The sequence below is a fragment of the Coregonus lavaretus genome (genome assembly GCF_964263955.1).
Source record: "Coregonus lavaretus genome assembly, chromosome: 36".
NCBI classification, from domain to species: domain Eukaryota; kingdom Metazoa; phylum Chordata; class Actinopteri; order Salmoniformes; family Salmonidae; genus Coregonus; species Coregonus lavaretus.
Window position 1 is genome coordinate 10,836,578 of NC_140023.1, and position 14,585 is coordinate 10,851,162.

General features: G+C 40.0%; 1 protein-coding gene across 1 annotated transcript in view; it reads right to left on the minus strand.

The window, feature by feature from the left end:
- Positions 1-776: 776 nt before the first annotated feature.
- LOC311110920 (VPS10 domain-containing receptor SorCS3-like) overlaps positions 777-14,585 on the minus strand; it is a gene marked incomplete at both ends in the record, with an annotated part of 45,745 nt that continues 31,936 nt past the window's right edge. The window contains 20 exons of the mRNA XM_084153559.1: positions 777-841; positions 1,965-2,125; positions 3,847-3,952; positions 4,911-5,010; positions 5,250-5,381; positions 5,594-5,706; positions 6,020-6,143; positions 6,284-6,417; positions 6,696-6,879; positions 8,006-8,177; positions 8,352-8,465; positions 8,977-9,110; positions 9,365-9,482; positions 9,820-9,921; positions 10,902-10,996; positions 11,116-11,192; positions 11,472-11,574; positions 12,370-12,516; positions 12,792-12,971; positions 13,240-13,329. Coding sequence (XP_084009685.1) covers positions 777-841; positions 1,965-2,125; positions 3,847-3,952; positions 4,911-5,010; positions 5,250-5,381; positions 5,594-5,706; positions 6,020-6,143; positions 6,284-6,417; positions 6,696-6,879; positions 8,006-8,177; positions 8,352-8,465; positions 8,977-9,110; positions 9,365-9,482; positions 9,820-9,921; positions 10,902-10,996; positions 11,116-11,192; positions 11,472-11,574; positions 12,370-12,516; positions 12,792-12,971; positions 13,240-13,329 — 2,451 coding nt within the window. The remainder of the gene's footprint in view (positions 842-1,964; positions 2,126-3,846; positions 3,953-4,910; positions 5,011-5,249; positions 5,382-5,593; positions 5,707-6,019; positions 6,144-6,283; positions 6,418-6,695; positions 6,880-8,005; positions 8,178-8,351; positions 8,466-8,976; positions 9,111-9,364; positions 9,483-9,819; positions 9,922-10,901; positions 10,997-11,115; positions 11,193-11,471; positions 11,575-12,369; positions 12,517-12,791; positions 12,972-13,239; positions 13,330-14,585) is intronic.

Below are 14,585 nucleotides of genomic sequence, written 5' to 3' on the forward strand. Positions count from 1 at the left end.
CTCAAATTCTGTGCACAAATGTGTTTATATTCCTGTTAGTGAACATTTCTCCTTTGCCAAGATAATCCATCCACCTGACATATCAAGAAGCTGATTAAACAGCATGATCATTACACAGGTATCTGTAATAAAGCCCTTTTGTGGGGAAAAACTAATTCTGATTGGCTGGGCCTAGCTCCCCAGTGGGTGGGCCTTCTGCCAAGTGGGTGGGTCTATGCCCTGCCAGGCCCACCCATGGCTGCGCCCCTGCCCAGTCATGTGAAGTCCATAGATTAGGGCCTAATGAATTCATTTCAATTGACTGATTTCCTTATATGAACTGTAACTCAGTAAAATCTTTGAAAATGTTGCATGTTGCGTTTATATTTTTGTTCAGTATAGGATGCCTTACGTCTTATTACCTACATTCCACCTCCCTTGTGTAATAGAACAATAGATGCAGTTGTCATTATCAAGTGAACATCTGTGAGATAATCATGTTGAGATAAATAATTCATTAGCAATGCTATCTGTCACTTAAGAACACAAAAATGTTTTCAACAATGGCATTTTCTTATGCCTATTACAACATCCACAGATGTCAAATTACACTTCCTCAATACTCAAATAATGTATATACACCAAATAATATATTCTCCTGCTATATAGTAGATTTCTAAAGTCTTGTGAAATACATATTTAGTAGCAGTTCTCAGCGACCAAAGTAAACGGTGAAAACAAAGCTTTTTTAAGTTGGCACATTGAAACACCACAATCTGTACTCAGAATCACATTTTTTAGACATTAGTACAAGTAGGAAATTCTCTTGTGATCACTCTCTCCCCATTTCTTCCATGTTCTCCTGGTGATAGAATATACAAATCAAGATATAATTATTATGAATAGTGCCCCCAAAGTCACTATTGTCCCCAACACCCCTATAATAGAATGTTTTGATGTTGGCAGCATTTTGTGGACCTTTGTGTCACCTACCAACTAAACTAGCATAGGACCCACTGCAGGCATCAGAGTAATCATGGAATCTTAGCAGACAGACAACAGGTGGCCAATTCATTGAATCTTATGGTACAAATAAAATCTCCTGTATTGCTCTGCCCATTGAGAATAAATAGTTGGAAGGCAACAGAAGAAAAATCAATCTGTCTCAGATCACTAAGGTCTGCTGGAGGAGAGACCTGCTGTGAGATGAAGATTGGCCAATGTGCTGACCTCCCAAAAAGCCTCCAGCCCAAATGTCTATCAGGACCACTGCAGTGCCACTATTGTCAAAAACAGTCAGCAGTCCCCTGCTTTAACAACCCACAATGGTTTCCCTATGTCAACCTTTATGCTTCATGCTTACAGGAGCTTATGGTGCAGATTGAATTGGAAAGTAGGCCTATACCGTAAATCTTTCTGTATCTTGTAGTGGCTTATGATAATGCCTTCATGACACTGAGATTGACACAATGCTTGCCATTGCGATCCATAATTCTGACAGAACTCATACTATCTGACACAAACCTATTCTGATAGAATACAAGGTACGATGGATTTCTAGAGAGTGCTTCAGTGTGGTTTTTATTGCAGCTCGCTTGAGGCATTAGCCATCTCTTTGAAAATGTGTGAGTTAGCTGACCAGCTAATTGTGGCTTTTTAACTTGCTGTCCAAGCAGTGATGAAAACATATTACAGTGTTTCAATTATACTTTTTGTTTTACACAATACATTTAGCGTGAATAATTGATGCCATTGCATGCTTGACTGGGTCCGAACGAGCTTGATGTATATTACGCCATTTTACAATACAATACAACTTTATTGTCCATATGTTACAACGCACAATGGAAATGTGTCTTCTGCTCTGTGTGGACAGCTGCTTTACATAGGCTACGACATGTGATGATTTTCTTGGGAGCCTGGCTCTGAAGGCTTAGATCCAATAGGCAGGTCCGCCACTGTTCTAGATGCTATGTCTAACTTACCTCTGCTCCTGGTCTCCAGTTCTTTCTCCATGAGTTCCTTCTCTGAGGGGAACTCACTGAGCTTCATCTTGGACATGGTGTTGTTCTGCCTGACCGTGCCGATCATCTCCGGCTCCTTTTCCTGGTTCTCCTCAGCCTGGACATGGATCCAAGGGATTTTCCTAACAAGCCAGACACCACTCTACTGACGTCATGCGAACTTAACCTGCAGTACTGTAACAACTTCACTTCTTTGTTAATAGTTGAGAGTATAATATACAGTGGGGAGAACAAGTATTTGATACACTGCCGATTTTGCAGGTTTTCCTACTTACAAAGCATGTAGAGGTCTGTCATTTTTATCATAGGTATCAAAAATCCAGAAAATCACATTGTATGATTTTTAAGTAATTAATTTGCATTTTATTGCATGACATAAGTATTTGATACATCAGAAAAGCAGAACTTAATATTTGGTACAGAAACCTTGGTTTGCAATTACAGAGATCATACGTTTCCTGTAGGTCTTGACCAGGTTTGCACACACTGCAGCAGGGATTTTGGCCCACTCCTCCATACAGACCTTCTCCAGATCCTTCAGGTTTCGGGGCTGTCGCTGGGCAATACGGACTTTCAGCTCCCTCCAAAGATTTTCTATTGGGTTCAGGTCTGGAGACTGGCTAGGCCACTCCAGGACCTTGAGATGCTTCTTACGGAGCCACTCCTTAGTTGCCCTGGCTGTGTGTTTCGGGTCGTTGTCATGCTGGAAGACCCAGCCACGACCCATCTTCAATGCTCTTACTGAGGGAAGGAGGTTGTTGGCCAAGATCTCGCGATACATGGCCCCATCCATCCTCCCCTCAATATGGTGCAGTCGTCCTGTCCCCTTTGCAGAAAAGCATCCCCAAAGAATGATGTTTCCACCGCCATGCTTCATGGTTGGGATGGTGTTCTTGGGGTTGTACTCATCCTTCTTCTTCCTCCAAACACGGCGAGTGGAGTTTAGACCAAAAAGCTCTATTTTTGTCTCATCAGACCACATGACCTTCTCCCATTCCTCCTCTGGATCATCCAGATGGTCATTGGCAAACTTCAGACGGGCCTGGACATGCGCTGGCTTGAGCAGGGGGACCTTGCGTGCGCTGCAGGATTTTAATCCATGACGGCGTAGTGTTTTACTAATGGTTTTCTTTGAGACTGTGGTCCCAGCTCTCTTCAGGTCATTAACCAGGTCCTGCCGTGTAGTTCTGGGCTGATCCCTCACCTTCCTCATGATCATTGATGTCCCACGAGGTGAGATCTTGCATGGAGCCCCAGACCAAGGGTGATTGACCGTCATCTTGAATTTCATCCATTTTCTAATAATTGCGCCAACAGTTGTTGCCTTCTCACCAAGCTGCTTGCCTATTGTCCTGTAGCCCATCCTAGCCTTGTGTAGGTCTACAATTTTATCCCTGATGTCCTTACACAGCTCTCTGGTCTTGGCCATTGTGGAGAGGTTGGAGTCTGTTTGATTGAGTGTGTGGACAGGTGTCTTTTATACAGGTAACGAGTTCAAACAGGTGCAGTTAATACAGGTAATGAGTGGAGAACAGGAGGGCTTCTTAAAGAAAAACTAACAGGTCTGTGAGAGCCGGAATACTTATGTCATGCAATAAAATGCAAATGAATTACTTAAAAATCATACAATGTGATTTTCTGGATTTTTGTTTTAGATTCCGTCTCTGTGTACCAATGATACAAATTACAGACCTCTACATGCTTTGTAAGTAGGAAAACCTGCAAAATCGGCAGTGTATCAAATACTTGTTCTCCCCACTGTAGCTTCTGAATGCCACTAAGACAAAATAAGACAAAATAGGTTGACTATAACCAAGCAATCAATATTTGAATGAGAACATACCTTTTCAACTTGAAGATGAAGAACGCAGCTAAACCAACAAACGCCACAGATAGCAACATCAGCATGACTGAGCTACTGTGAATAGGGTTGGAGTAAACCAGAGGTGCTGGGGATAGACAGAGAGAACAGTTTCTGCTTTAGCCAATTTCTTTGTTGATATCATTCATTTAACGTAGTATTGTCTTTGTGTTACTCTTGTCTTTAACTGTTCTGTACTGTGTCATGTACATTTTGTGTGGACCCTAGGAAGAGTAGCTGCTGCATAAGGGATCCTAATAAACTAAACAAATCATGCCAAACACACAAAAAAGACAGTGAAAAACATCGGAGAAAAACAAGGGCAGAAACCAGCAAATATTCACTTTTATTCACGTAGTATGTGCCCATTAGGTCTGAGCAGTTCAGAAGGAGCGGTATCTGTCATGTTCCATTTTAAGACGGCATACAAAGGGCCTCCATCCATGAGGTCTCACTCTATCTCCCCATGCATCTGAAAGGTTTGCGCTTGGTCAAGGCTTTAAGTGCTAAGGCGTATTATTCAGAGTATGTATTAGCCCACCCCTCCCAACCCATCTTTCTCTCCTCCAAGAGGAGACCAGTGAAGTTGATGACCTTTCCATAGCATTTTAAAGGCTTCTCAGACCTTTCAATGCAGACACAAATGAAGATGGATAAATCGCTGGATGAAAAGGGTAAAGTAATGTGGGCTTGATCAACACCTTTTGGTGATATGCTAATATTCAAATGACCCCGCTGATTTCAAAGGTGCATACTAAAGATATCCATTGTTAATCGTATTATTGATCGCAACGACTCCAAGATACTCTACTGTAATAAGCTAGTTACAAAAGGGATTCAATGGAAAATGTCCATTAATGTCTGCTGTTGACATTAGCTGGTAAATTGAGTGTCAGTACAGTGCTTATTATTTTGACATTTTGACATTTGACATTAGCTGGTAAATTGAGTGTCAGTACAGTGCTTATTATAGTATTTTGAATTGTTTATGCGTTGTTATTTTGCACTTTATACTGTGAAAGAGTCAAAGAAAAACTGCAACTTACCCAAAGTTAGCTGTGTGATGTAAACAATTATTAGAGTGTCAGCTTTCAACTCAAACTGGATCAATCCTTCGTTCAGGGCATTTATAAGAATGCCTGATATCTGTTTGACATAATACAAAAATGACATGTCACCCCAAAATGTGCATTTGCAAAGATTATTCTTTCTCAGATTTGAAGAAAGGTTTATGATAACATTATCTTGGAAAACCAATTAAGTCAGTTAAACCCCATTGTTTGTACAAATGTGGATTTTGAGCAGATGAATAAGACGATTAGATCTGTTCTAGAAGATTTCCAAAAAGACAAACCCTTGCAAAAAGTGAAGCAAAATATGCTTACACTCACTAAGTCCTCTTTGTTCCGCTTCCCATGTTCAGGCAACTGTGTCTCAGGCAGGATGAATAGTTCTGCTGTTGTTGGAACACCTGGAAAGAACGATACCAACAGCCGTTCCTCTGGAAACCCAGACACCTGTAATAGCAGTCTTACAGTCAAACATATACACTGCTATTGTGGGAAAACACATGATATCAAACATCTATGTTTACTTTACTTCCTTAATATATCACATTGAATGAAGTAATCCTCATCATGTCTCATGTTTTGAAATTGTTAAGACCATAAAAGCCATTGCGTGACAACCTCATGTTGACTGTCGTCCCAGAGGGAACTTCTTCCTGTACCTGTGATATAGCTGTTCTCAACACGCGGCCCACGTCCTCTCTCCACTCCGAGATGTCAGGGTTGTGCTCGTCCAAAGCCGGAGAGAACGATAACAGCAGGGATTTGAAGAAATCTGTGATACATGGAGGATGCTGCCATGAACCGTCTACCACAAAGTGTTACCGTGTGGCAACATATCATTAAGAATTATTACGTTTGCTCAGAATTGCTTTTGATCTAACATGAATTTACAATTTACTCTTGTTTCTCATGGCATGGAGGTTACTAGTTGGGAGTAGAGGTGACTAGTTGGGAGTAGAGATGACGTCCACATTGTCACTAACAAGGCAGTGTTTACATGAAGATGTGTGATTAAAAACAAGTTGCGTACTTACGTTACATTCATATTACCAATAAAATCATTCGAAGGACGCCTTCCCACTCACCTTTAACAATTATGACCTTGGTATCCTGCAGTATGTTGCACCCAGAAGACACTTGGACCATGACCTTGTTCATGCCCTCCTTCCAAAACGTGTACGAGATGCTTCCATCCAAGGTTATTAAGGGCTGGGTTTCGCAAGACAAAGAGAATGGTATAGAAAACCGCACAACCTTGCCTTTTTCAGCACACATGGAAAACACAAAGGAACAAAATAACTTTCCACAAATAAACCCAAGGTCAGAGTAATTGGGTGAAGGAATCTCACCTCTGAGCTGTTTTCAAACCACCAGAAGAAGGTGAGTGTTCTGTGATGGACAGGCCAGACCACAGCCGTTAGGTTAGCTTCTTTCTTCCTGATGGCCACAATAGGAGCTGAGAGATGCACACGTTCCACTGGGCCTGAGACACATCAAAGCACACAAGAGAACCACATTGGCCAATACAAACTGAATGCAGTCTTTTTGGTAACAGTAAATTGGTTAGTTGACCAATACAACAAAATCAAACAGCTTCATAAGCACTTAACATTCAATACATGAAATGTTGTTGTAGGTCAATCTATAGTTGGTGACGTATGATCATCCATAATCTATGGTTTAATGTGGTAACATGCTTGGGCAGGAAAACTAATAAAACCACATAAGAAATAAGGGAGCCAGTGTTTCTCATTGACATACTGGTGATGTGTAGGAACATGGAGCTAATGTCATAACCCTGGCTGTTCTCTGCATGTGCTGTCACTCTAAAGATCCCAGCTTCTCTATAGCTGTGTTTGATCCCATCGCCTCTCCGGCTCAGGTTGTACATGAACGTGATGCCGTCCCCAAAGTCTAGCTGGATATAAGTCCACAACGAGTTTCCCTGGAGACAAGAAGTAAGACAGGCATCATTAGTCAAAACAGATTATGTTATGACACTGCATTATCTTTTACAGGGAAGAGCTGTCTAGGGAAATACTTGGGATGAGATTTCAGATTAGACATCGGAGAAGTGCAGAGCCCAGTTTTTCTAAACTTTTAATCAGAATCAGAATGAGCCGGATTCTGTAATCCTCCTTTTTGCTATCCAGGATCAGATCAATCTGGCAGTTTTTTTGCCGCTTAAAAAAAATACAATAATCGGATAGGATCATTCTGATCCAGATACCACGATATCAAGATCACAGAATCTGGATATTCAGTACTTTGAACAGGCCTTGCCATCTACTGAACAGGTCATGTTCCTACTTCTACACTGTCATAGGGAAACAGAGATGAGTAAACTACATGAATAAATGTACCTAGATTAAACATATTAGAGCTTGCATACCACTTATAAGTAAATACATTTATTTGAAACTTCTCAAAATAACAACATATCTATACAGTGATCAATTTAACATAATTCAACTTTGGTTATCAGATATAAGAAAAAAATGTAAAACCTTGTCACCTTAGTTACATTGACATTTCTTGGTTGTAGAGCCTTTCACCTTTCTAAATTCACCCTGAATCCACCCTTCCAGTGGGATCAAGATCATCCAGATTTCCGGCATCAAAACTATCGTAATCAGTATCTTTGAGTTTTAAAAAACACCAAAAAAATGAAATTCAATCCTGATTAAAGGTGAGATTGGATTACCAAATCTTTATCCCTATCCGGAGGATCAGAATCACCTTTTTCAGTTTTGTAAAAACCCAATTCTAACATTTAATCCTATCCGATTGCCAAAATCCGATCAGATAACTTTTGAAAAACTGGGCCCTGGAGACGCGAAAGTGAGAGAGATAAAGATAGAAAGGAAAAGTAACACAGACAAATGTAGTGAGTAATAGTGCTTTCATCCCAAAACCAGATGAGAGAACTTCAGGCTCTGGGGACGTCACGTCATCCAACACTTCAAAAGCACAAGATAATCCAGGACAAACTTCCACAGTTTACTGATGAAATAATAATAATATGTCTAGTAATGGCACAGTTTCGGTTAGTGGTGGGAGAGGAAACTCACATCGTCCAGATACACCAGGAAGGTGACATTACTGCCCACGGTGGCAGTGAGCTCTCCCTGGCTGGTAGTCAGTCTGAGGCCTCTGGGAGGCCTGGGGGAACAATGCTGTTTCCTGGGGGAGTACACATCCTTCCCTCCCTCTTTGCAATTATTGGACAAAACCTTCCTGTACCTGAACATTCACAGCATAGATGTAATTTTAGAATGGAGAGTGAGACTAGGTTTAATGTAGTCTCACAATGCAGAGAGAATAATTTCTGAACAAAGGGCCCTATCAAATCACAGCACAGAGTGTTATTTTTCCCAAGGGAGGAAGGAATGAGGGACAGTACTACAAGTTACCTACCCTGTGCTGTTGAGGTAGTTATGGCTAGTGCTACAGCTTCTTGTTGCAGTGTTTGGGTTGAACCAAAAAGCAGGGGAACACTTTCCATCGGCTTGACGTTCATACCCATAATCACTGTAAAACATGAGACATTTCAGAAAACACAGCCTCCTTTCCCCTATCTGTCACAAAAATGCATTTTCAGTTGAACGATAGGTCATAACTAGAAACATGACTGTTGTCAGATGTAGGATCAAATAGAATTTCAGATAGAAAGATAAAATACATTTAGAATTAATTTAACAATTAATGACTTATTAATTGGATGATGATAAATCATTTGACATTATGTAAATTAGATCAGCCTCTTATTCACATTCACAATTTGCAAACTATAATTGGATTGTGTGGATGCATGCACAGTGGCTATATGCAATAAACTAGAGAACATATTGGGAAATTGAAGAGGTATAAAGTTGAGCAAAGTAATATCTGTGGTGGTTAGATATGTGATTAGGAGGGCTGTTAAGTCCTGTGAGGCTCCAGTAATTAAGAAACAATTCCATTTCATGTCCAGCAGAGTGTTTGGAGATGGCCTAAATGTACACTGCCCTTGCCTATTCACTGATGTAACAACTTTACTTGCCATTCAAAATCATATGACCTGCAGATGCATGGTTCTGAGGATATGACTCGGGAGTAGTCCTGGGCCAGCATACAGCGGTTCCCTGGCCTCCGTTTCATAAAGGTCTGCTTCTCTCCCATCACACAGGGCTCTCCCTATCAAACAACATGACATGTCATTCCCTGTGGTGAATTTCATTATATTGATTCAATGTTTTTTAGTGCTCAACAGTCTGAAATTATACTGTATGAATATACGATGTGATTCAGCTGAGTGTGTGTGTGTGCATGTGTGTGTGTGCGTGCATGTGTGTGTGTGTGCATTCATGTGCTGTGTTTACAGTTACAATAAACAAACATGCCCATCTTGATGTTGGCATCAAATCAATAACTTTCAATATGTCTGTTACCTTGTTATGTAGGTGCCAAGTCTGATAATCTCCATCCATGCATCTCCTGCTAAAGATGGCTTTGTAGTCAATCTTTATCAGCTGCCATTCTGAAACACGACTTAAGTGTCCAGTGAAACTTAAATCAACAAAACAAAACATTAGGTAAGTTATTAGCCTTATTGTCTTTGTCGCTTGTAAAATTAAGATGCTGGGTCTGCCCAGACCAGGATATTGCTGCTGTGGCCCAGATGCTCAAATTAAACACAAACAAAAGTAAAATATATGCAATCACAATTACGTGTATAGCACCTCTTGGCAACCAAAACATTGTAAATTGAGAAATGAAGTGTAAACGCTATTTACCCATTCATGCATAATAACAACATAATTTTACTCTCATAACCAGATGAGCTGGAATCTAGAATATGAGGTCTGTGTTTACTTAATGTTGACCAAACCCCGACTCCACTTACGTGATGATGTGATTCTCTGGCTGCATGAGAACTCCATCCAGAAACAAAGGAGCCAGAGAGAAACTGTGGCGATCCCATTTCTTACCCTCGTCCAGACTTAACCTGTTTCACAACACAGGACAACAACTATTAACATCTGATTGAATACATAATGTAGTTCATTAGTTTAAAGTTTTAATGTCACATGCACAAGTACAGTGAAATGCCTTTCTTGCAAACTCAAAACAATGACTATGTTAGTAATGGTATAATTACAAGTACACCACAATTCCAAAAGATGTAACTCTATGGCATCTTTGTAATCTTTGTAAGGTGTGACATTTCTACAAACAGAGGTCAACAAAATATGTCCAAATTCCTAGTGTTACTGTTCTTAAGACAATAAGATACATTCTCACCATGCCATAGATGAAAAATGAAGTACCCTTATCAGCCTGTTCTCTATATGGGAAATTATCCCAACTACGCACTCAACAATGGAACTAATGTTTCACGGGTCTAGGTAAATGTCGAAGGCGACAAAACATTAAAAAAATAGATATGACTCACACTCTAACAATTGAGGGACTTAAATCACCTTTCACAGATCTTAATTGATTGTGACACTGTTTCAGTGCGGGGGACATCAAAGTATCTGGTGTGACAGGGTTCCAACAACAGAAGGACCCAGGCCAACAAAGTCCCTCGATACTTCAAACCTGCACTTGGCTACATTTGCATAAAAGCTCTCGAAAATACCCACGAACAGTACAAAGCGGTAACAGCCATTTTCCGTTGAAAGGATTCTGACAGTTTTGATGTGGCGAGAGAAACAGTTGCAATTGCTGGAGATGGGCATCCCATACAAACGTCCCTTGCCAATCAGCATTTCAAAGGCTAAATGTAATCATATGCAACAACAACACCAACACTGAAATCAGAATGAAATGAGTTGTGTCCTGAAATAGGAACTTCAACATTAGTCTCTATGTTTTGCACACCAGTTTCTGAAATCAACTGATAAGTTACAGTATAATGTATCTTTACATACAGTGAATATCATTATAAAACTACCATTTATAGTATAATTACAGTGAACGTACCATACGTGCCGGATGGGTGCTGTTGCAACTAAAGACACTGCAACTAAAGCACCTCCATTGTCAAGAAACCAAACACCGAGTTCTTCTTCAAAAATCTAAAAAAGGTAGAAAACAATAAACATGATTTACATCAAAAGTTGTTCACATTCATAATGCACATTTAGACAAAACTAACTGAAGTTGGAGCCCATTTTGAGGCACAGATCGGTCACACCTGTCTCCAGCTATTGCCAGCATCAGATGTTATAAACATTCCAAGGTTAGTGGAGGACAGCTCTGTACCAATGTTGCCTGAAAACAAAAACAAAAATATGAATTCATATACCAATATATTTGCATAGTAAAGACACATATTTTCTAAGAAAACAAACCTGCATAATGTCATAATTTTTTTTTAATTGAAGGACCTGATCTCATCATAAACACGTTTATTGATCTGTATTCCATTTACAGATTTTTTACATTTCTACCACATATAAAAGTTTGCCTTAACAGCTATACCTACCTTTACTAATTTGTTGGTTGAACACAGAAATAGGCATTATCAACCTATTTCTACTTCTGTCCTACCTGTAGCTACGATGATCCCTGGTGCTGAGTCCATGCTGAAGATGCGTCCAGGCAGGTAAGGGTTCACTGGCATATCCAGGTGCAGATGCAGAGAACAAAATGGCTGCCAAAACAAACACAATGGATTCAATTTAGATATAGGCCTAAACCAAGACACCAAATCAAACATCTTATACTGATCTGACTCATTTATATTTGACTCTGTGTTCAAACTGCGCAAACTAATCTCTATTTAAAAAGGAAGTTTACAAAGACCATTTATGAAACAAATTAACTTTTTTCATCTTTTCCACCAACAGATTGAAACTGCCTGTAGAGGACATTGGAGCTGGCTTTTCCATTTTAAAGCCATGTAATAAAAAAATCCTCAAGATGCAAAGATAAATCTGACAAAATTGTTTCATTTACTGATAAATCTGAATCACTCATCTCTCTGATTCAGGCACTTTTTGAAACATCAATAGAAGCTTTTAAAAACCCAGAGGGGAGGCCATAGTACAACGGGCATTTGAACGACACAGACAAAAACTGTGTTATATCAATAATTCCTCTCATTCTTATCAAAATGCATAATATATGCATATTATGTTAACTGGCTTTTAATATTCAAAATGATTGTATAATTTAAATGAATATCAAACATATCTTACACAGATCACCACTAACTGCATTAACTGTAATGTAACTTTCATTAGGGTGATGTATCTGCACAGTGATTACTGGAGGCAAATTGAAATAGTTGAGGTTAATGGAGATTTTGACACGCTTTGTGGACTGGCAACTGTCATGAACAACTCTAACTCTTAAATCAATGAGCTTCGGATGGATTGGAACATTTGATGAATGAATTCTTTCAGAAGCAGTATCATCCACCACACCATCCATAACTTCAACTCACCAGGATGCAGTGCAGACTGTTTCCAGCCACATCAGTGTTAGGGGCTTGCAGCAGGGCCCAGGTCTGACCCTTGTTATAGGTGATGAACGTCTTCACTTCATGGTCCACCAATTTGTTGGCTAGAAATATGCCATTTATTCCTTCTACCTAGAATGGCAACAAGCCAAATGGATAAAACAAAAGAGGTATCGCATTGAGAGAGTATCGCAGTGTATGTCATTATTTTAAACAATAACTTAATGGTTATGAAAATTCCTTGCACTGTGCAAAACTACAGTAGAGATTAAATCATACACAGGAAGTGTGCCTTTCAGAGGTACTAAACAAACGGTACTTAACATAGTAATATGGTATACCTAAGAGCACCTTATGGAGGTCCTTCCACAGGGAGAGTGGCTTACATACACATACAGTAGATGTACCTTATACAGGTCAACCAGTAAATTTCCGCCTGGCTCTCTTCTGGTCCGGAGGTTCTCTAGAGACAGAGTGAAGTAGACCCCTGGAGAGTCTGAGATATATAGACTGTAGGTATCATTCTGGTTCCACTCCTGTACAGCAGAAAACACCTGCTTCTCATCTGTACTGATGATGTGCATGTCCTGTTAGAGACGAGAGAGAGATGGTGGAAGGATGAACAGACGGGCAGGTAGGTAGAGACAAATAGACAGACACACAGACAGATGGAGAGAAATATACTGTAGAGCGATAGAGAGAAATAACAAGTGTGCTTCAAGATGAGCAGCTTTCGGTCTCCACAACATGACAGCAGTCTGAGTAAAGGGAGGCTTCAGAAATGAAAATTGTCTCATGTTCCTCAAACTGCTGCTGCATTTATTGCATGGTATATTTGGGTAGTTTGATGCTTACCTTGGGAAGACAGTATTTGGGTAGCTGAATCCGTTTAAATGATTCCCTCATATAGGACACAAAGTAACTCGCCTGCCCTGACTTGGTAACCTGTAGAAGAAAAAAAAGGTATTGCTTCAAGAGCTCTTGTGGGCGAATAAGTGTAACTCTAGCTTGTCAAGTTAATATTTTATTGAGTATGTTAAACTCATCGATGTTTCAGGCATGCTGGCCTTCATTAGAATGAATCCATTTGAAATATCAATGATTTTAACACACTCATTTTTTTACTGCACCTCGACTTAAGGTCGTGGAAGCACTGACTCACCCCACAGAAGAACTCTATTATTTTTCAAACCTACACCATTGGAATGTCACGCCCTGGCTCTGGGGACTCTTAAATGTTGAGCCAGGGTGTGGAGTTTCTATGTCATATTTTCTATGTTGTGTTTTCTAGATCGTGTAGATCTATGTTGGCCAGGGTGGTTCCCAATCAGAGGCAGCTGTAGCTCGTTGTCTCTGATTGGGGACCATACTTAGGCAGCCGTTTGGCACCAGTCTGGGTGGGATCTTGTTCCGTAAAGGTTTGTTTTGTGTAACCTAGGAGTTCACGTATCGTTTGTTTGTTGTTTTTTGTCGTGAGTTAAGTACTAAATAAAATGTAAGCTTATCACGCTGCGCCTTGGTCCGTATCTTCCATAAACGAACGTGACATAGAATGAAACTATATTCTAGAAGTGGAAATCTAGGTACAACTTAAATCCAGTTTTGGTAAATCGAGTTTAGCCACTTCAATACAAGAATTTACAAAAATTAAATTGAGGAAATACATTTCAAATCATAATTGTTTTTGTATAATTTAAGGACTTGATGCTACAACACAGTAGGCAATACAAGTTTATACACCAACATCCCAATTAAATACTACTGTATTTACAGTTACTGTACAAATGGTTTTGTCCTTCTCTACATGTCTTAGATGTACCACTACCACCCCTCCATTCTATGGCACACACCACTTGTTTTCTTATTTTCTAATCAACTAGAGGGATGGCGATTGTCTCTAAACAGACTACATTAGAGCTCTAATGGAATAATCTATCGAAAACCAATGGGCTACATTTTCGCAGGCCAGATTTCTGAGGATGTTGCACTTGGCTGTTCCTTCTCCCCCAAGAGACATTCTAGAGGTGTTGAAGACTGCTTATTTCGTTGTAGCCCAATCGATAACCTCATTACTCTTTGTCAGGTTAAATCCAACTGCCCGAAGCAATGAAAGTCACAAGAAAGTCATCTGTACCGCCACAGCTCCCTGCACAACCTGGTCTCAGAGCATTTCGTATGATTCTGTACGTAAATCCGAGACA